At 35.0% G+C, this 20,737-nt stretch overlaps 2 protein-coding genes and 1 pseudogene across 3 annotated transcripts; 2 read left to right on the forward strand and 1 right to left on the reverse strand.

Moving 5' to 3' along the window:
• On the reverse strand, positions 1 to 1,215 carry LOC143566311 (omega-6 fatty acid desaturase, chloroplastic-like; the record flags this gene model as incomplete). Its single annotated transcript, XM_077053053.1, has 4 exons — positions 1 to 82; positions 291 to 413; positions 497 to 648; positions 820 to 1,215. Coding segments are annotated over 4 exons (753 nt in total), but the record flags the coding sequence as incomplete, so codon positions are not given.
• A 2,905-nt stretch (positions 1,216 to 4,120) lies between these two features.
• On the forward strand, positions 4,121 to 5,599 carry LOC143566321 (patatin-like protein 1). The gene is made up of 6 exons (XM_077053063.1): positions 4,121 to 4,124; positions 4,214 to 4,404; positions 4,533 to 4,697; positions 4,804 to 4,974; positions 5,209 to 5,388; positions 5,477 to 5,599. Exons 1-6 carry the CDS (start codon positions 4,121 to 4,123, stop codon positions 5,597 to 5,599), a joined length of 834 nt encoding a protein of 277 aa, XP_076909178.1.
• Positions 5,600 to 8,735: 3,136 nt separating this feature from the next.
• On the forward strand, positions 8,736 to 17,886 carry LOC143566332 (formin-like protein 18; annotated as a pseudogene). The gene is made up of 20 exons (XR_013141217.1): positions 8,736 to 8,937; positions 10,194 to 10,891; positions 11,579 to 11,800; positions 11,913 to 12,812; positions 12,865 to 12,909; positions 14,792 to 15,261; positions 15,353 to 15,479; positions 15,633 to 15,702; positions 15,774 to 15,872; positions 16,024 to 16,065; positions 16,166 to 16,246; positions 16,332 to 16,382; positions 16,465 to 16,546; positions 16,638 to 16,732; positions 16,830 to 16,901; positions 16,987 to 17,103; positions 17,172 to 17,240; positions 17,314 to 17,380; positions 17,469 to 17,635; positions 17,711 to 17,886. The product of XR_013141217.1 is annotated as a formin-like protein 18 (transcript).
• The last annotated feature ends 2,851 nt before the right edge of the window (positions 17,887 to 20,737 follow it).

A 20,737-nucleotide genomic window follows, 5' to 3' on the forward strand; every position in this document is an offset into this window, starting at 1 on the left:
TCATATGATAAGAACAACCACCTTGCTAACAGCTTCAGCATCAATGTTTAAGAAATAATAGAAACAGTCCCTGAAGTTACAACTGAGTAACAAAACAGTCCATGAAGTTACAACTGAGTAACATCTTCAACTTTACCAACTTTGACATAACCAATCTAACTCAACTGTCATTGACTAATTCTTGACCATCTATTCAATTTAGCTCAATATCTAACAGAGATGACATCAGGTGTAACATTTGTGTGTGTGTGTGTGTATGTATGTATATGTTCGTGTGTGTGTAACATTACCAGTGTGACATAGACATGATGGGGCGAATAGGACCATAACAGTATATGATTGTGTTCCTAAAATTTGCGGACTCTTCAAATTGTGTTTGCATAATAGGTTGCCAAGCTGTATCTTCATTTAACCTAAAGTTTCATACAATGTAGCAAATTAAAAAAGTTAACTAAAACAACATAAGTAAATTAAAATTATAATATATCATGCATACATGTTTGTTTTTGCATGATGTTTGTCATGTTTGAAACGCCACGGTTCATATGGGTATATTATTGGCAAGAAGGCTAAAGTTCCAACAATATCTTCTAACAATTTGTTCTTTGAAAAGGATTTGTGTGCACAATCATGACCTATTATAAAAAACTTTTGAAGGAACAAACGTTTAAATCAACAGAATAATATATGTCAGTGTGGGCTAGCCCACTTGATAGAGCACATGTCTTAGGTCCCGATAGAGATGCACAAAATAGTTAACCGGTTATTAACCGAACCATAATAATATGAAATGTAAAAAACGAAAAAAAATAATATTACCCCGGTAACTGCAGTTCCGGTCCAGGCCCAAGCGAATGGTAGAAGATACCAAGGGAATTTAGAGATCATGAATAGACCCAATGCATATGATGTAGCGGATATTAAAACCGATTTCCATGCTTTAATGTTATCTATCTCAAACACCTCCTTAGGAAGAGTGTCAATGATATTCTTTAAGGTTATGTTGTCGGGAAGTGGTTCTCCGATTTGTCTAAAACCATAAGTTTCGCATAATTCTTTTCTATGTTGTGCATTGTCCTCTGGTAATGGTGTTGTAACGGGACTCACAACTGATTTTACTGTTTTACCCCTTGAAAAGGGTATTACATGTCTATGGTGTGTAGTCTTACATTGAGGAATAACTTCCCATCTCAAATAAGATGTACCTGAAACATATAGTTTTAGTTTTATTTTGGAATTGTGTTATAAAAAATTAAAAAATTAATAAACCGGTGTAATGAATAAAAAAAAGTTTAATATATACTAAGATAAAACTGATTACAATAAAGTGGCTGGTAAACAGGCAACAAGCTGCACCGCGACTTCTAAAAGGGTAGAAAATCCAATTCGACTAAAAACAAAGTTTTGGGTCTTAGGGGCCGAAGAAAACACAACCCGCTGAACTCTGATTTAACTTTAATGATATTTTTGTTATGAACAAACAACATCTAGTAGTAAGGATTCGTACCTGTTCGATACAACGATGCATATCTATGCCCGTGATTTGGCTTGTGTTGGCTACCCTAAAAAAATATGAACACACGAATTTAAAACTACATCTAAAATGAACCGATTCGACCATATATATTGACATTACCTTCAAAAGAAAACCGGAATATGGAAGTGTGTAAGCCATTGGAAGTGTGGTGCTAAAAAAAGAGCCGATTTAGCGGGGTTTAATACATATAAATCTGTATAAGGCAAACAACATGATGATATGTGCCCGTATGACTGATGTTGATGTGATTACTAGAGGTGTGCATCTAACATATATGAAACGGTGGAAGTGGCATATAGTGTGATCCTTATCGTCGTCGTTTATTAATTATTGCAAATGATTTTATACTTGATAATAATAGTGTAGTTTGTTTTTCATTTTCATGCAAATTCAGTGACAAATGAGAGAGTTTGTCACGTCATGTATTAGTCTTTTAGAGGGGTGAAATCATGTTTCCTGAGTTTTTGCAAAAGAAATTCTTCATATTTAGGTGGGGTTAAGTGTCTTCCTCTATCTATAATCTATATATAGATATACGAGTAATGAGTGTTATGTTCATGTTACACGTCCAACTTGATATTAGTTCAGAACGAGTTAGCGTCAATATGGATTCTGAGTAAAATGAATTATTGTCAAACGAGTTGTTTAAAGAAAATAATAACAATTTGGTTCAGGTCAAAATGGGTTTTGTCAAAATCAAAGTGGATTGAAATTTTATATTTTTAGATTAAAAAAAGGTAACATTAATTTGCTAGAGGCGTGCCTGAACTAGATGTGCGACAGCGCTAGAGTGGCAACGGTGTTAATATATAGCGACAACAGCAGAGTGGTTGTGGGGGTGTTAATTGCGGTAGTGGCAGCGCGACGGTGGTGGCAGCGATACCGAGTAGGCGGTGGAGCCAAATATTGGTAATGGTTGATGCTAGCTCATTTGGACTACCAAGTTTTAAACTAATCACCCGTTTTGTCTCGTTAATTGATTTGGATAACTCGAATGAACTCATAGACTATATATTTTTACTAAAGTCACCCGTTCTTTTAGATAATTATAATAATGGGTCATGATTGCACATATGCTAATAATAGTCTATATTAATATATATTAATAGTGTGACTAATGACATGCCTAACTTTTATCTTTGTTGCTAAAGACAATCCAATTCTAATAGAAAAATAACTCTAATCACCCTTAAAAATATAAATTCTTATAACAATCATAAGATTGCACATAAGTATATATATATATATATATATTTGAACGACAAAGCAAATTTTAAAGAAAGAAAACGAAGAAACCACCAGTCGCAACAACAACAAAACCGAAAAACAAATACTCGAAAGTATCAACCTATTATAACGGATAAAGGAGATTTAATCCAATTACAAAAGATTTAGCAATATCTCCTTCATAATTGCATCCGTCGACAAACAATGATGGTCATATGTTCTTGTGTTCCAAATAAACCGCATCGAGGCACATAAGTATATGGACAAATAAATTACCTCCCGGCCATTGGCACTCCCTTAACCGTAGAAGTGAGAGAGTTGTTATTGACGTTTATTACATTACCAATATAATTATTATGGAATGTCTAAAGTGATTTTTTTATCATTATCTTATTATAATAAGTTTATATTAAATGAAAAACACAAAATTCATAGAAGAAAAATGTGTAACAATTACTTTGTTGCTAATTAGTCTCATTCTTTGGTCGACCATAATGAGCCTCATACTTAAGAAAGAAAAATAATGTTTGGTTGTTAAATAAATAAATTAAAATTGAAAAAGATTCAACTACTCAATTAAATTATACTTTCCTTTATTAACCCAAACATTTTAAAATAATTAATAGAATGTTTAAACATTACCAACAAAAAAAATAAAATATATCGTTGACTTAGAGAATCATAAACAAAAACATTTGACGAACACATTATTCTTACATATATACTTACCAAAAAATTTAAATTTTTAATATATAGGACTTGATTTTTCACATATATATTATTTTCACAGATTTAGTTACTACTTTATATATGCAATAAGTCATTTGTATATTTGATCTATATTCTATGCAATATTTATGTCTTTTATCAATTTCATCTTATATATATACATAGGTCACATAACATTCAACATTTATTCACACAACCAAAAAGTTCATATAATATTGTAATTCATCATGTCTTTTAAGGAAGAATCACAATCATCATTGCAAGCACCAACAAATAAAAATTTAACTACGATCCTCAGCATCGATGGCGGTGGAGTACGAGGGATTATTCCAAGCGTGATTCTTGATTTTCTGGAGAGCGAACTACATGTATAAGTTATGAGTATGGTTGAATTATATACATATTTTTTACAGAATAGTATCGATTTAAGACTTGTTGAGACTTGATAGATGTTAGATGGGGAGAACGCAAGAATTGCTGACTACTTTGATATCATTGCCGGTACAAGCACCTGTGGTCTTGTGACGGCTATGTTAACTGCTCCAAATAAAGACGGTCGTCCAATTTTTACAGCTAAGGATGTCAAAAGTTTTTATCTCGAACATTGTCCTAAAATCTTCCCACACTATGGGTATGCACATATAATTAGACCATATTAGTTGATGATTTGTGCAAACTTTGTGTTATCTAGTTATTATATTTTCTGACTTTGCTCAACAGGTAGCGATCCATTGGCTTCTGTTGCAAAAGCGATGAAAGCTATATCCGGACCACAATATGATGGTAAATATCTACACAAGATTATACAAGAAAAACTACAAGAAATACGACTTCATGAAACATTAACAAATGTCGTTATACCGACATTTGACATCAAGTATTTGCAGCCCACGATCTTCTCAAGCTACCAGGTATTTTAAATTTCACACTTAAGACACCATATATACTTATATAGTATAACTAAGAAAAAAGATATGTTATTTTTCTTGAAATATTCGACACCATAATCTTGTACTAATAGTTGTGTTTGTTTAATCAGTTGAAGTTGAACCCGGGCCTTGATGCCAAGTTATCTGATATATGCATTGGAACATCAGCAGCACCAACTTATCTTCCATCCCATTCATTCCAAACCAAAGATCTTGAAGGACGGTTACTTAAAGAATTCAATCTTATTGATGGTGGAGTGGCCGCCAACAATCCGGTATGCCCTATATATATAAAATAATGTATGATTATATACATGTGTGTGTGTTAACTGAACTCCTAATCCTTGTGGTTTGTACATTTGGCTAATATATTTTTTGTAGACTTTGGTTGCGATCAGTGAAGTAACTAAAGAAATACCACTAGAATTCGGGCGGTTTCTAGTTCTGTCATTGGGCACAGGATCCCCAAAATTTCACGAAAAGTATGACGCTGTCAAGTCTTCTAGTTGGGGCGTTTTAGGGTGGTTGGCTGGTGGTGGCTCTACTCCGTTGGTGGATGTTCTCATGCTAGTGGCGCCATGGTCGACTACCATATCTCTACCGTCTTCCAAGCCCTTCATTCACAAGAAAATTATCTTCGAATTCAGGTGTTTGTAATACTTTGTTAATATTTATTCAAAAACTTGCTTTTTTTTTAAACATTTTTAATTTCTACAAACATACAACATAAGTTATAGATTCAAAAACCACCCCATATGTATATAACATGTTATTGGATATTTGCAGGATGACACTTTAAGTGGTGACATAGCTTCCATGGATTTGACAACACAGGAAAACTTGCAAAATCTAGTGAAAATGGGCGAGAAGTTGTTAGAGAAGCCGGTGACAAGGGTGAATTTAGGCACGGGCATATACGAACCTTATGATCATCACACTACAAACAAGCTAGATGGCTTTAAAAAGGTAAATTTATTTTTTTTTCCTTTAATTAACATGCTTATCTTAGAAGTTATAACAAGTGTTAATGTGTTTGATTATCATAGGTTTGCAGCAATGCTCCACGCGGAAAAGAATGCCCGAGAACTTAAAGGACGGTTTAACCAAGGAAAGTCGACTGAAGATCCAACTGCAGTTTCGCAAACGATGCTACTTGATTGATATTACAGGACTTTAATTGCTTTACACGTGCTTATATATTTTACCTTTATAAAATAACTATGTAATATACGTTTCACGTTTTACTTGGTTTTGCTTTTTATAATTGACGTGGCACGTTTTGGTTAATTTGAGGTTTTTTTTTCTGCCTTTGGGCTTCTGATATGCTTATTCAGTTGTTTATCTACTTCTCAACAGTTTATAGTGTAAAAATAGGTTTGCTAAGGCACAACTATACATGTTTTTTGTACAACTGTGATATAAAACGCAGCAACAACTATTGTAACATGCCATGATCTTTGACTTCACCAAATGGATGCTACTTTTAGTCAATCTCGCTTTTCGTCTAATATACAAAGACCGGGTCTCAAAAACTAGATCCGTTTAGCTATTTAGTTCTATATATTCTGATCCGCTAAAATATTCAATTTTATTTTGTTCAGTGCGGTGTAAGCGAGCCAAGTCGAGCCCGAGCTCGATAGGCTCGTTTCAACTTACTAGAGCTTGAGCTCGGCTCAGCTCAAGCTCTTTTAATTAAAGCTTGAGCTTGGCTCGTGGCTCGTTTATTACTTGTTAATTAAAATATGCATGTTTTTAATTAATTATGTATATTTTGAGAAAAATCTCAAACGAGCCTAAGCTCGTCTTGAGCTCATATAATACCTTAAACGAGGCAAAGCTTGGTTCGGGTTCGGTTGTGTAGTGTGAAATTAATACATATAATATTAAAAAAGGTAAAACTTGAAAATACACAAGGCTCGAGGTTGTGCTCGAGAACTAAACGGCATTTATTTAAGGCTCTGGCTTGGCTCGAGTTTGAAAAAGCTTGGTTCATTTCTAGCTTTTTATCGATTCAAGCTTGGGTATCTCGAGAGTAGCTCGGCTCGTTTGCACCCCTAGTAATAAACACCAATTATCACCCAAATTTTGTATGTATTATCAAAAGACAAATTCTATACATACACCGTCTAGGCCTACACGGACACCATTGACCATACGAGTTAGAAGATTTGAAAGGTATATGAGGTGCGGTGTGGTGAACCATTGTGAAAGCGCTCCTATGCAAATACAACATATTATTAACTGATTTCCTTATTTTAAATTTAATTTATTTTGCTAAAATGAGATAAGGAGGTAGCAAGATCGGCTACAACGCTAGAAAAGGAACACCAGCTTAGGTGGAGGCCGCAAGGCAGACATGTCCAGGCATGTCCGTCCTTGAGCACCATTGTTGGCTACGGGTCATGGTTGACATATACCGATAATAATCTATACCGACAATGTGAGTATGTGACTAATGACATGCCTGACTTTCACATTAGTCGCCATAGACACTCCCATTAAAACCGAAAAATCACTTGAGTTTCCTTATAAGAACAATTTATTACTTTTTGTTACAATCATAATGCTGCACGTTAGTAAGGTTATGAACATACAACTAAAGTTTCTTTATGAAAGTGAAAACCATGAGTAATGACGTTTATTATATTATCGTAGGTAATAGTTAGGATTACTGCAAAAGTAACAAATATCATATAAAGTTGTCTAAAAGTGATTTTTTTTACCATTGTCTTATCATAACAGTTTTAAATTATATGAAAAAGACAAAGTTCATAGAAGAAAACAGAGTCGATAACAATTACTATTATTTTTTGTTGCTAACTAGTATTTCACCGGACACGTTGCGTTGGGAAATGCCAGGAAAACCCAGGCGGTGGTAAACCCAAGCGTTGTCAATCCCGGGCGTTGAGGTAGTAAGTCGACGCGAAGTTGATCGGTGACTCGATTTCAGTTATGTGCGTTGTGGCATCGGAACTAAAACAAAAAATATATAAATATTGTGGTGGATCAATGGGGTGACGTTGTCCGTTAAAATGTGGGCGCCCGTAAAACTCGAGCTTTGTCAATCCTGGGCATTGAGGCAGTGAGTCTACACAAATTCGGTTGGTCGTCGTCACATTTGTTACGCATTAGAATTAAAAAAAAACATAAACTAAAACATATTTGGCATTCAGTCGAATTTCGTTACGTTCGTTATGGTATTTAAACTAAAGCAAAATGCACCGAGTCTACGCAAATTCGGTCGCTTTCCGACAGTTCTTTCAGGTTTCAGAACTAAAACATAAAAAGAAAAACAAAATTGGCACTCGGTTAATTTACGTTATTTTCATTACGGTACCGGAACTAAAAAAAATACGGTTGACCATTAAGATGTCGTCAAATGACCCAATAAAAGCTTTTGCGGCACTAAAATTGTCATTTATAATAATAACTAGATTTTCATCCCGACGCGTTACACCAGGGCAGCTGACAAAACCCATAAGTTGAAACCCGGGCGTTGGTAAACCCCGAACGTTACGACGATGAGTCGACACGAATTCGGTCAGTACCGGCTGCGTTCATAACAATACAGACACCATTGGTAAAATTTGAGGGTTAAAACCCAAAATATTAATTCGTCAAATTAACATATAAAAAAACAAAATATTAAAGACGATGTTTAGTTGGTTGGCAAACCAGACGATGGTAAAACCAAAGCATTGTCTGTCCGAGCATTGAGGCAGTAACTTGACACGAATTTGGTCAGTTTTGATTACATACCTTACGGTACCGGAATTAAAAAAACGAAACAAAATAAAAACTTGAGGTGGACCAACGGCCAATTTGGGGGGGGGGGGTCGGTCGGTAGCGTTGTCGATCATGGGCTTTAAATAAAGCCGCGAGTTTGCGCGAACTCGACCAGTTTCTTTCAGATTTGTTATGGTACCAGAACTAAAAAAATTGACGTTTGATCAGTTTCTGTTACGTTTATTGTGGTAACTAAACTAAAGAAATCAAAATTCGCCGACAAATACAGTTCCGTCAAGTGGCCCAATACGCCACTTGCGACACAAAACTTGTAAATTATATATAGTTATAATAATAATAATAATAATAATAATAATAGTAATAGTAATAATAATTTGGGTCCATTTTTACAACTTTGGTCGGTCGTAATCAGTCTCCTTTCTTCTTCATGTCCAACAACAGTGCTGTCCACGTTACCACCTGACCTGACTGACGTGTAACTGCAACTCTCTTCTATTCTTCATTTCTTCTCCTTCAACACTACAAATTATTATTATTATTATTATTATTATTATTATTATTATTATTATTATTCAATCAATCAATCAATCAATTAACAACACCTGACACCAAATCAACCGCCACAAATTCACCTCATAACCACCTCCACACCGACTCAATTTTACCGGTCTAGGGTTTCAGAATTAGCTCGTATGGCATTGTTACGTAAGCTGCTCTTCTACAAGCAACCGCCTGACGGACTCCTCGAGATCTCTGAACGACTCTACGGTAATCATTCATTTTTACTGTTGTTGTGGATTAATCACTACTGTTTCATTTCAGATTTTGATTTATTTGATAGTCTAGTTAGTTACGTTACAAGTAGATGTATGAACTCCGAATTATAACCGCCTCAACCGAATCGCTTCGTTTTTCGGATTTGAATTAACATATAGAAAGAGATAGCAGATAACTGTTTAGTTAGGGGTGGCAATTTCTGACACGAACATATTAACGCTACACGAGTTGAACAAGTTTCGGTTTTAGTAGAACAGGATAATGTTAAGGCATGATTAAACTCGTGTCCAAACAGGTTAAACGCCTGTTTAAACCTGTTTATATTTATATTTTTGTAAAAGTATAATATATATGGCGTATGCTTTAGTTACCTTACGTTTCAACTGTTTTTAATTTCTTTAAAAGTAAAATGTGTGTATTCGTTATGAATGTTTTTAACTTTTGGCAACTTTTGTTTCACAAGATATGTGATATTTAGTGTCCCTAAACAGGTCGTATTGTGTAAATTGATTCTAAACAGGTTTATGTTGGTGTTTGGGAAAAATGACACTGTTAGTTATCGTATCATGTAATTTGTTTCTAAACGTGTTCGTGCTTGGAAAAGAAAAGATACGATTAGTTATTGTGTCATGTTCATGTCGAGCACCACGGGTAATTGTGTCTTATCATGTCGTGTAAGTTGTTTCTAAACATGTTTGTGTTTGGAAAAAAAAAGACACGATTAGTTATCGTTTCATATTCTTGTCGAGCACCACAGGTAATTGTTTCTAAACATGTTCGTGTTTGGAAATAAAAAAAGACACGATTAGTTATCGTGTCATGTTCGTGTCGAGCACCACAAGTAATCGTGTCTTATCGTGTTTGAGCTGTTATGCCAGCCCTTTAGTAGTGTAGTTGTATCTGAAGTTTGTTTAATTCTAAAATCTAACAGTGCAAATATTGGCTACATTTTGACCAGTTGGTTGTTTCCATTATCAAATTACGTTAACACAAACACTAGCTGCTGTTAATTAAGAGATGAGGTGTTAGCTGTATACTTTCGACAACTGTTACTCCCTAGATTTGAGATTGATATTATGATAGAATGTTACCATGGTTCTAAAACAAGAATATGAATATATGATATCTATTGTAGTACATTAATATTAATACATACATCATTTGATGCATTATCTGTTGAAATGTCTACTGAATGCAATCATCTTGTATTAACAATTGACTGTTTCATGTATTTGATGTACATTTAGTCTTCGGCTGCTGTCTCACTACCTATGCTTGGAAACAAGAAGATTATAAAAATTATGTGGGAAACACAATTACTCAACTTAAGGTCCATTACCCTGATGCTTCCATCTTGATTTTTAACTTTGGTGAGAAAGAATCAAGCCAAATTGCCTCTGCTCTATCAGATTATGACCTAACAATTATGGACTACCCTAGACAATATGAAGGTTGCCCATTACTCCCAATGGAAGTTATCCACCATTTTCTAAGATCAAGTGAAAGCTGGCTTTCACTCGGGCAGCAAAATATCCTTCTGATGCATTGTGAGCGGGGCGGTTGGCCCGTTTTGGCTTACATGTTGGCTGCACTCTTGATTTACAGAAAACGTTACACTGGGGAATACAAGACATTGGATATGGTTTATAAGCAAGCTCCTGGTGACTTGTTGCACCGTTTGTCACCTTTAAATCCTTTACCTTCTCAGTTAAGGTATTTACAATATGTATCAAGAAGAAATGTGGCTTCGGAATGGCCTCCATTGGACCGAGCTCTAACTTTGGATTGTGTGATAATCCGGACGATTCCTGATTTTGATGGAAATGGTGGTTGTCGCCCTATTTTCAGGATTTATGGTCAAGATCCTTTATTTCCTAGTGAGAAAACTTCCAAACTTCTGTTTTCAACCCCAAAGAAGAGCAAGAATGTTAGATACTGCAAACAGGCAAGATTTTTGCTGTATCTATTACCTAATTATGTATATTATACTATTATGTTTGCTATTATATCGATTGTCTTGATATTCATCTTTATTTGTTTGCACCTTATCAGCTCATCATCTAAATCCATTATGCGTCCATTTCCTCTTTTGGATTTAGCGTATCTTGATGATGTTCTGAAAGGAGAGTTTGTTATAATGAATGGTCCTGTAAATTTAACTGCCTTTGATTTGTGCATATTATGAGTACGTACACAATGTTGCATGAAGGATCCATTATGAACTTTGGGTAGAGAATTGTTTATTTATTTTCTAAGCGTCAGTGCTGTATTTTTGTTTGTGTATCTTCGAGAGGTCAGAGTTGTAAGAACAAAAAAGTCATATGCTGACAACAGAATGTAAGAATTTGTGTTCTTTTAACAAATATGATCTCACATGCACGTGTCTCTAGTTCAATGTGATGACTGTTCATAAAACCTTGACTTTGGAAGAACATACTTGTATTTAAAAGAAATAATGTGAAGAAATTGTATGTTTGACCTACATAATCATATTTCCAAATATGCATAGCCATATAAGTCATCATTTTGACGCCTCAATAACCTCATCTTGTGTGATTTGTTAATCTGCATACCTCATACATGTATTCCGGATCTTTATTCTTTTGTAAGTTAAAGCGAATGTCTCATGCAGGCAGAATGTGAACTGGTTAAAATTGATATCAATTGCCATCTTCAAGGCGACATTGTGATCGAGTGTATCAGCTTACATGATGATCTGGCTCGGGAAAAGATGATGTATCGTGCCATGTTCAACACAGCATTTATCAGGTCCAATATTTTAATGCTTAGTCGTGATGAAATCGATATACTTTGGGAAGCTGAAGATCTATTTCACAAAGACTTCAGGGCTGAGGTATGTTCACCATAAGTTTTTCCAGTATACCTTAACAGTAATGCATTTGTATCTATTACATGTGTATTTACATTGACATATGTATATATAACAAATATATATTTTGGTGAAGCTTATTTTCTCAGATATGGATGCTGCAGCTTCTACGGTTCCATTAGATTTGGCTGGTTTTGAGGAGGGTGGTCTCCCAATAGAAGCATTTGATAAAATTCAAGAGATCTTTAACAGTGTGGATTGGCATGACCCTAAAAGTGACGCTGCCCTAAATGTTCTCCACCAGTTGGAGACTGTAAAGATTGATGACGTGGCAAGACCACCATCACGGTCACCTTCAAACTCTACTGCGAAGACACCTGCCACGCCCTTAAAAACACCAGAATTTGCAGATAATAAGGTTGAAGTTAAACATACTTCACATTCTCATAGCCCGTCATTAAAGAATGTTTCGGAGATTACGGTTGAACCTTCTACTCCAACACACCCTCAAACACCACCTTTGAGGGACAACATATCAGTTGAACATTCAAGATCTCGGTCCACAGGTCATGTAACCGAGTCTCCATCTCCGCTCTCTACCCTCCATAGTAGCTCATTAGAAAAGGATCAATCAGATCACGATGTTAAACCCTTTCAATCCTTGTCTTCTCCAGCAGGCCCCACAACCCCTCAATTGAAGGTTCATGCTGTTAGAACTGCAACTTCAACACCACCACCACCACCACCACCACCAACAACAACAACAGTTATGAAAGTTGGCCCCTCTCCACCACCACTACCACCAGTTATGAGAGCTGGTCCCTCTCCACCACCACTACCACCAGTCATGAGAGTTGGTCCTTCTCCATCACCACCACCACCACCACCACCAACAACAACAGTTATGAAAGTTGGCCCCTCTCCACCACCACCAGTCATGAGAGCTGGTCTCTCCCCACCAGCACCACCGCCACCACCACCGCCACCACCACCGCCAGTTAAAAAAGCCGTCCCCACTCCACCACCACCACCACCAGTCATGAGAGATGGTCCCTCTCCACCACTACCACCATCATCAATTAAGAGAGTGGGTCCTTCTCCACCACCACCCCCATCTCGTTCTGCAAGGGAAGGTACAAATCATTAGTGATATATTGTATTTTAATCTCTCTATATAATAAATAGGTGGATTTTCCACCAAAGTCTCATTTTGTTTTTCACCAAATTTCTTTAAAGTGCCACATGGCATTTTCTAATTATTATTTTTAATTATTTTAATTAAATTTCAAAATCAAAATAATTAAACTAGCTAAAAACTAGCAAAACAATATAAAACATGTACGTCTTAATTAAACTAGCTAAAAACTAACCAAACAATATTAAACATAATGAAAAGAGTATGCACTATAGTTCTCATACTTGAACATTACGTCACGATTATGTTTATTATTTTCATATAAGTTATACCAATGTATTAATAAAGAATGTTGGTTTTGTATTTTTCTACAAAATATATACTTCCCACAGCCAAACATCTCTCTATATAATAAACATGTGGATTTTCCATCAAATTTTCATTTTATTTTTCACCAAATTTCTTTAAAGTGCCACATGACATTTTCTAATTATTTTTTAATTATTTTAATTCAAACGTTCTAATCCTAGCAATCATCGTCTGCCTATTACATTCAAATTCATCAACAATTAAGTTAACTATCAAATATTGAATTGCCTATTACATTGAATATGTGGCTCAGATTCATGTATTCAATTGTTTCACCTTCATAAATTCAATCGGACTCATAACTTCAATAAGAGTCAATCGATTCACATACACATATTCAATCGATTCGCAATTCAATCAATCAATCTTCTTAATGTGATTCATTCAATCCGAATCATGTAATCTGATCGATTCACGTAGTTGATTTATATGTACTGTACATACATTGTCTTTATAAGTAAAATGTTTTTTTTTTTGGTTTTTAACTTTTAATATGGCAACATGCTTATAATTTTGTTTGTAAACCATTCTCATATTAACACTTCGTCACTATCAAATATTTCATATGTAGACAATATGATTTCTTATGTTATTAAAGTATTTACAGATTTAATAATTATCAATTACCTTAAAGAAAGTGGGGTTTGATGTTTGAAGTAGTTGAAACAAGACTTTCGTGACTTAAAAAACAATGAAATAAATTTAAGATCATGATCATGTTTACAAATGACCATTCTGGATCTGCATTTTCTTTAACCACAAGTGTTAGCAACAAATTACCAGCGTCATATTGTAAATTAAATTCGCATCAGAAGGATAATTATAGAATTGTTTTTAAGTTATTTTTGTAACAGAAAATTGTTTGTTAGTTACATATGTAGGGTGAACAAATCAAAGATTTAGTTTTGAGTTAAAATTTTGAGTACCGGTCAAAATTTTTCACGAAAACATTTAAATTATTTATAAGTTTGCAATACCGCGTTACTTAAAAAAAATAAATAAACTTTTTTAAAGTAGTCTTAAATTTTTTCGATAAATTTATTAGTTTTATTGAAATTTAATCTATATACATTAAAACTTTCCGATACATAGCGATGACCGTAAACCAAAGTCAATAAAATTTTTAGAGAATTGTAATTTATATGTCTACTTAAAGTAATATAATTGTTTAATAATATGAACCCATTTTTTGTATCTTATTTTCTATATATATGATTTTTTTTATTTTGTTTATTATATTTTTAACCAACCCGGGTGTCACCACGGGGTCTAACCTAGTATATAATATAAATATATTTGGTATACAATGTAAAATATTATCCAAATATAGATTTGGCCTAATTGTACTCTCTATATGTTAATGTTAAATATTAGCCAAATATAGATTTGGTCCAACTGTACTCTATACATTAATGTTAGGACTAACATTATTTTATAGTTGTGAATCCCATTACTGTTCACATCGGAAGTACTGTTATTGCCAGAATACTGTTCATGATCCTTAGTGTTAGGAGCTAATATTATTTTCTAGTTTTGAATCCCATTACTGTTCACATTGGAAGTACTGTTATTGCCGGAATGCTGTTCATGATCCAGTTGCTTCTGATAGTTATTCCAGTTTTGCTTTAGTGACTACCCCTATTCACCCTAAAGCAATCCTCCATCTTCTTTCTCTTGATTTTAATTCTCCATCCCAATTCATTCTCATGGATTCCTCAGGTCCGTCGCCTCCGCCGCCTCCAATGGTTTCTGCTAATGGAGATGTAAACAAGGGTGCTGTCCCACCCCCGCCCCCACCGAGAGCTGCCCATGTTGCAGGAGCTCCTTCTCCACCACCGCCTTTGACCAGGGGGCGTAGTTTGTCAAAAACAGGTTCTTTAAAACAATCTATGAAGCTGAAGCCTTTGCATTGGTTGAAACTCACAAGAGCAGTACAAGGAAGCTTGTGGGCTGAGACACAAAAATCTGGTGAAGCTGCAAAGTTAGTTTTTTTTTCCTTCTTTTTATTTTACTTTATTTTGAAAGTGCATGATTGATCTTTTTTTTTTCTTTCTTATGGTTCACGCATATAGGGCACCAGAGATTGATATATCAGAACTTGAGTCTCTGTTCTCAGCAACAAACCCAACGTCAGAACAAGGGGGCGTGAAATCAAGATCTCGGGCAGCAGTAGCTAATAAGCCTGTAACAGTACAACTGGTAAATATTGTCCTCATCATCATATTCATGAATATTCAATCGCTTATAATTACATTTGAAGTATACCAATGGCTGTTTTTCTCTCTTGCAAGTGGAATGAGCTTGCAATTTTATGCACAAAAAGGTTATATTTATTGATTGCACTTGTTGCAGATTGATCACAGGGGCGTATAACTGTGAGATCATGCTTTCAAAGGTCAAAATACCATTGAATGAATTGATGGTAAGGTCAACTGTTTATATTATAACTATGGAATTATTTATGTTGTCCACTTAGTTTGTGACATTTGGCAGGATCATGTTCTTGCTTTGGAAGACTCAGCAATGGATGCTGATCAAGTGGACAACCTCATAAAGTTTTATCCAACAAAAGAGGAGATGGAGCTGCTTAAGGTAAACTGTTAGTTGAAATGTCATTTAAGTTCTGAGAATTTGATTGCTGCATACTAGAAATCGATGTTTCATGCGTTTGCAATTTTATTCAACTGGTAAAGAACTGCCAGAAATATTTAAGAAAAACAGTATTAGTGGTTTTTGTGCTCAGGGATACGAAGGAGAGAAGGATAAATTGGGCAAATGTGAACAGGTTTGTAATACACATTTTGTCAGCTTAAACACGTTAAATTGAAACTTGTCTACAAATTAACTCAAACTTGATGGATGCATTTTGTTTATATTTGCAACAGTTCTTCTTGGAGTTAATGAAAGTTCCGCGTACAGAATCTAAGCTTAGAGTTTTCTCTTTTAAGTTACAGTTCAACACGCAGGTCAGATGATAGTTTTATGCCATGCAATTACTGCTTGTTATAGGTTTGGATTTTGCTCTAACGGTTGATATTTGTTTCCATCTAGGTTTCTGATCTTAGGAAGAGCCTAAACATGGTAAATTCAGCTGTAGAACAGGCAAGTTTTCTTCATGGGTAATCAGTGATGTTATTATCGTTTAAACCTTTTATAATTCGTGTGTTTCGTGTGTTTCTATCAGATCCGGAGTTCTGGTAAACTAAAGAGAGTCATGCAAACGATTCTCCAGTTGGGAAATGCTTTGAACCAGGGGACCGCAAGGGGTGAGTGGTAAAAGTTAAGATTCATTTTATCAATATATCATTTATGTTATCACGCTTGGTAAATGATAATAATAATTTGGATTTGTTTTAGGGTCTGCAATTGGGTTCCGGTTAGATAGCCTCCTGAAACTTGCAGACACGCGTGCAAGGAACAATAGAATGACTCTCATGCATTACCTCTGTAAGGTACTCGGTTTTTTCCTTCTTTTAGATACCCAATCAGAAATTGATAATTGTGCTTGTTTTCACTTTTGTTCATGGTGGCTCTGCTTGATACTTGTAGGTGCTTGCTGACAAACTACCTGAAGTCCTTGATTTTTCAAAAGATCTTAGCAGTTTGGAACCTGCAGCAAAGGTAACCAATCTAGTTGGATTTTCATAAGTTTTATAATATGATTAAACCGTTTATGTTTTGATTTATCTTGATTGTTTCTGTCCAGATACAACTGAAATACTTGGCTGAGGAAATGCAAGCAATTGTCAAAGGGTTAGAGAAAGTTGGCCAGGAATTATCAATGTCGGAAAATGATGGACCTGTGTCTGAAAATTTCCACAAGGTAAGAATACCTGTTTGACCGTTATACGTAAATGCGTCGAAATTAATAATTTTGTATTTATTGGGTAGGCTTTGAAGGAGTTCCTTTGTTCAGCAGAAGGTGAAGCAAGATCATTAGCTTCTCTTTATTCTAGTGTGGTATGTTTAATAATTTTCCTTTTTACATACAAAAAATTTAAACTTTAATTGCCATAAATATATGCGTTTATAGGGTAAAAATGTGGATGCTTTAATTATATACTTTGGTGAGGATCCTGCACGTTGCCCATACGAGCAAGGTACTTACAAAATCACATTTAAAGGTTTGATACTTTGGAATACAACGTTGTATATGACTTGCATTCTATATAACCGTATTATTTTCAGTCGTAACGACTTTGCTGAAATTTGTGAGGATGTTCAATCAAGCAAATGAAGAAAACGCTAAGCAGTTAGAGGCGGAAAAAAAGAAGGCAGAGAAAGAGGCCTCAAACGAAAAGTTGAAACAAACGCAGTCTGATATCAAGGCGGAACATATGACACTAAAATCTCCGGTAAAAAGTAGCAAATCACTTTTTTAATATATTTTTTATATGGCTAAACTTAACAAGAATCATGTAAATGTGCAGGTGTTCTGAGGTTCCAAGAGGTATATTTAAAATGTAAAGTTATAAGTTTCTTCAGCAACATACTTTTGTACATATTTGAGGATCATTGGAGCAATTTTGGGTAGTGTACAACTTGTAAATATCAAGGTAAAACAAGTTTAAAGTTTAATATTAGAAATGTGAAGTTGAAGAGGCACTTAATACAAGGGTTAAAGTTGTCATTTCTTATTATTCTAAAGAAATATTTACTTTTATCCTAATTTTCTTTTACCTGTGTCTTTATTGTATATCAATATATTGAGTAATTAGTTACCAAACTAATATCATGGCAATAATTAGAATATATATTTATTATTCTAACATTTAGATTACAATATTAAAAATTTACAACCCACACTAGATGAATAAGAAAATGATTAGTGCTAAGAGAAACTGTAACTTAAGAATCGGCGACGGAGTGGAAATGTGACGTCTCGAATAGCGAGCTCGAGCTAAAATAGTCTGTATGTTATTCGATTTTATTCTCATTTAATCAAGTTTTAACATGACCTAGTATGATCTGAACCCGTCCTAAATGTGACACCCTCCCATTTTTATGAGGCTATTATATTATCCACTTTTACTTTACTTACATGTAATAATCATAACAATAGTAACTTTTAGAATTGTTTCATCGTTAAAATATGATTGAACTAGGTAGACCAATCATAAAACTTAGTAGATTCATTGTTACAATAATATTTACCTATGTTGTTAATTTATACATACTACGGCTTGAACATATATACCATGTGTAATTATCTTTGTACTACGCTACATGACCAATAGAAAAAAGCAAAAAAGAATCTTGTACGTTGAAGCTTCCTTTATACTCTGATATTTTAGTGTTTTGTATGTAGCAAGCTACATGAACCAATAAAAGGAAAACAAAAAAGAATATGTTACATTGCGGGCTTGCAGCTCAATTAGTATATTTTCGTTTGTATCTTGCTACATGGACCAATAATAAGATGACAAAAACAATGATTATGTGAAGAAAGTAAATCATGCTAATCAATATAGAATTAATTTGAGAGTTTCAAAATGTTTTATATGTCACGTGAGTAGGGTTGTAAACAAGTTTAACCGGACAAGACAATGTTCATGTTTGTCTATTAAGTTTTTATCGGACAAACGATGGTTCACGGACACCAGACGAATGGAATTTCTTGTAAGAACACGGATGAACATAAATAATAAATAATGTTTTATTTGATTTTGCTAACCGATAATGGTCAATGTCAACGGTTTGGTCCATCTACCAAGTTTGTGTGTTTTTTTAACATTTATATGTTAATTTACTTATTAATTAATCACATAATACTCACATATATTAATTAATCCCGGTTTGGTCCATCATTTTTTCACAACCGTCGTGGAGTTCCTCGGTTCCGGCTCCATCATTCAAACTACCATGATCCTATTTTTGACCCGACTTCGGGTCGGGCCAACGTTGCACACGGTGGTCTAACAAGTGAGGAACTTAAAGATCCTTTCTCTTTGATGGTTTTGACCAACCTGGAGCAGTGTTTGTTTACCGGTGTAGCCTGTACCTTTGGGACCCATCCTAAACTCGGTTTATCCTCTTGTTGAAGATGACAATAATGAAGACATCAGGTTGGAAGAAATGGTCTCTTCTACTTAGGGGTATGCTCAATTTAATGAGGTACAATATGTTGAGGTAGGGGGTTCCATCTAAGCTTTTGCTTAGGATAGCAGTTGAACGAGCCCATGGAGTTGCTCCTAGAAATTCCACCGCATCTTCACCAAGTAGGTCTGGGTCAGTTCTTAGGGTTTCGTTTAAGCGAATTGGATAAAGACACGTGGACCTTGGTATATTATTTTCAAAAAATTGATCATCCACTCATCGCAATTGTTTTACGATTTTGCCATAAAACCTGCGAATGGACCTCGGTTAACGTCCCACTTCCCAACAGAAACAACCAAATCCAGAGTCCCATCTTCTCGAATTACCTAGTGCTTTCGAAGCACTAGAAACTGACAAGACATGTACTTGTTTGGGTGGTGGGTGGTGGTTTAGATCTTATTTTGCTGAATTTTTTACCAACCTAGTGTATTTGATAAAATTATTTACCTAACTAGTGTAGTTTAAAACTAATATACTAAAATGAGTACTTTTAATGAGACTCACCACCCATTCACCCACTTCATCTTCTTCCCTCTAAACCACTCTCCCACTCTCTCTCTCTCTCTCTCTCTCTCTCTCTAGACCAATGTTGTTGAGACCGGACCAAACCGGTCGGTTGGACACCAATTCTTTAATCTAGCGTAATTCAATCAAGAAATGAACGTAAATCGAACAGATTCTCACCGAAAATCGAATAATTCAGAGGAATGGAACGACCATATGATTAATAGCAGCGGCAATTAATTAGGGATTGAGTAATTGCACGCAGGAGGGAGGATATGAGGTATAGCCTTCTTTTCCCTGTCCACCTCCTTCTTGACTGCGATTTACGTATTTCCAGCGGAGGTATCGGTGGCCGCCGGAGATGGTTGGAGCATTAGAGTTGGTGGTGGTCTGAAGCATGGGGGTGTGTTTTGCTGTTTTCTTTGGTTTTCTTTGATTTTTCTTTGTCTTTTCATTTGTTTCTTCGTTTGAGGCTTAGATTCACCTGCAAATACATTTTAGCATGATAAGTAGTTATTTTAATTATATTACACGATAGAAGTTGCAGTTTTTAAAGATTATTTGATGCTAAAAAGATGTATAATTTTATATACATCACATAGATGGGCTGAGTGTTGCTTACCGACCTTACAAGTCGCTTCCATTCTTATACTTTCTCTCCAAGGTATGACAAACCCTTCTACCGGAAGGCCATGGAACATTTCACTCATTTCATGTAACTAAACCGATGAAGATACCTTGAATGTATCTTTAATGAGACTAGAACAGGATAATGACTAGTATGTGGTTCTTTGAGGATAATGACTAGTCTGTGGTTTTTTTGAGGTTCATCCACCAAACCCAGAAGTGGATTTTGG

This window comes from Bidens hawaiensis, unplaced genomic scaffold (assembly GCF_021521415.1).
Source record: "Bidens hawaiensis isolate Kalapana, Puna unplaced genomic scaffold, B.hawaiensis_p1.1 tig00001236_1, whole genome shotgun sequence".
Taxonomy (NCBI): domain Eukaryota; kingdom Viridiplantae; phylum Streptophyta; class Magnoliopsida; order Asterales; family Asteraceae; genus Bidens; species Bidens hawaiensis.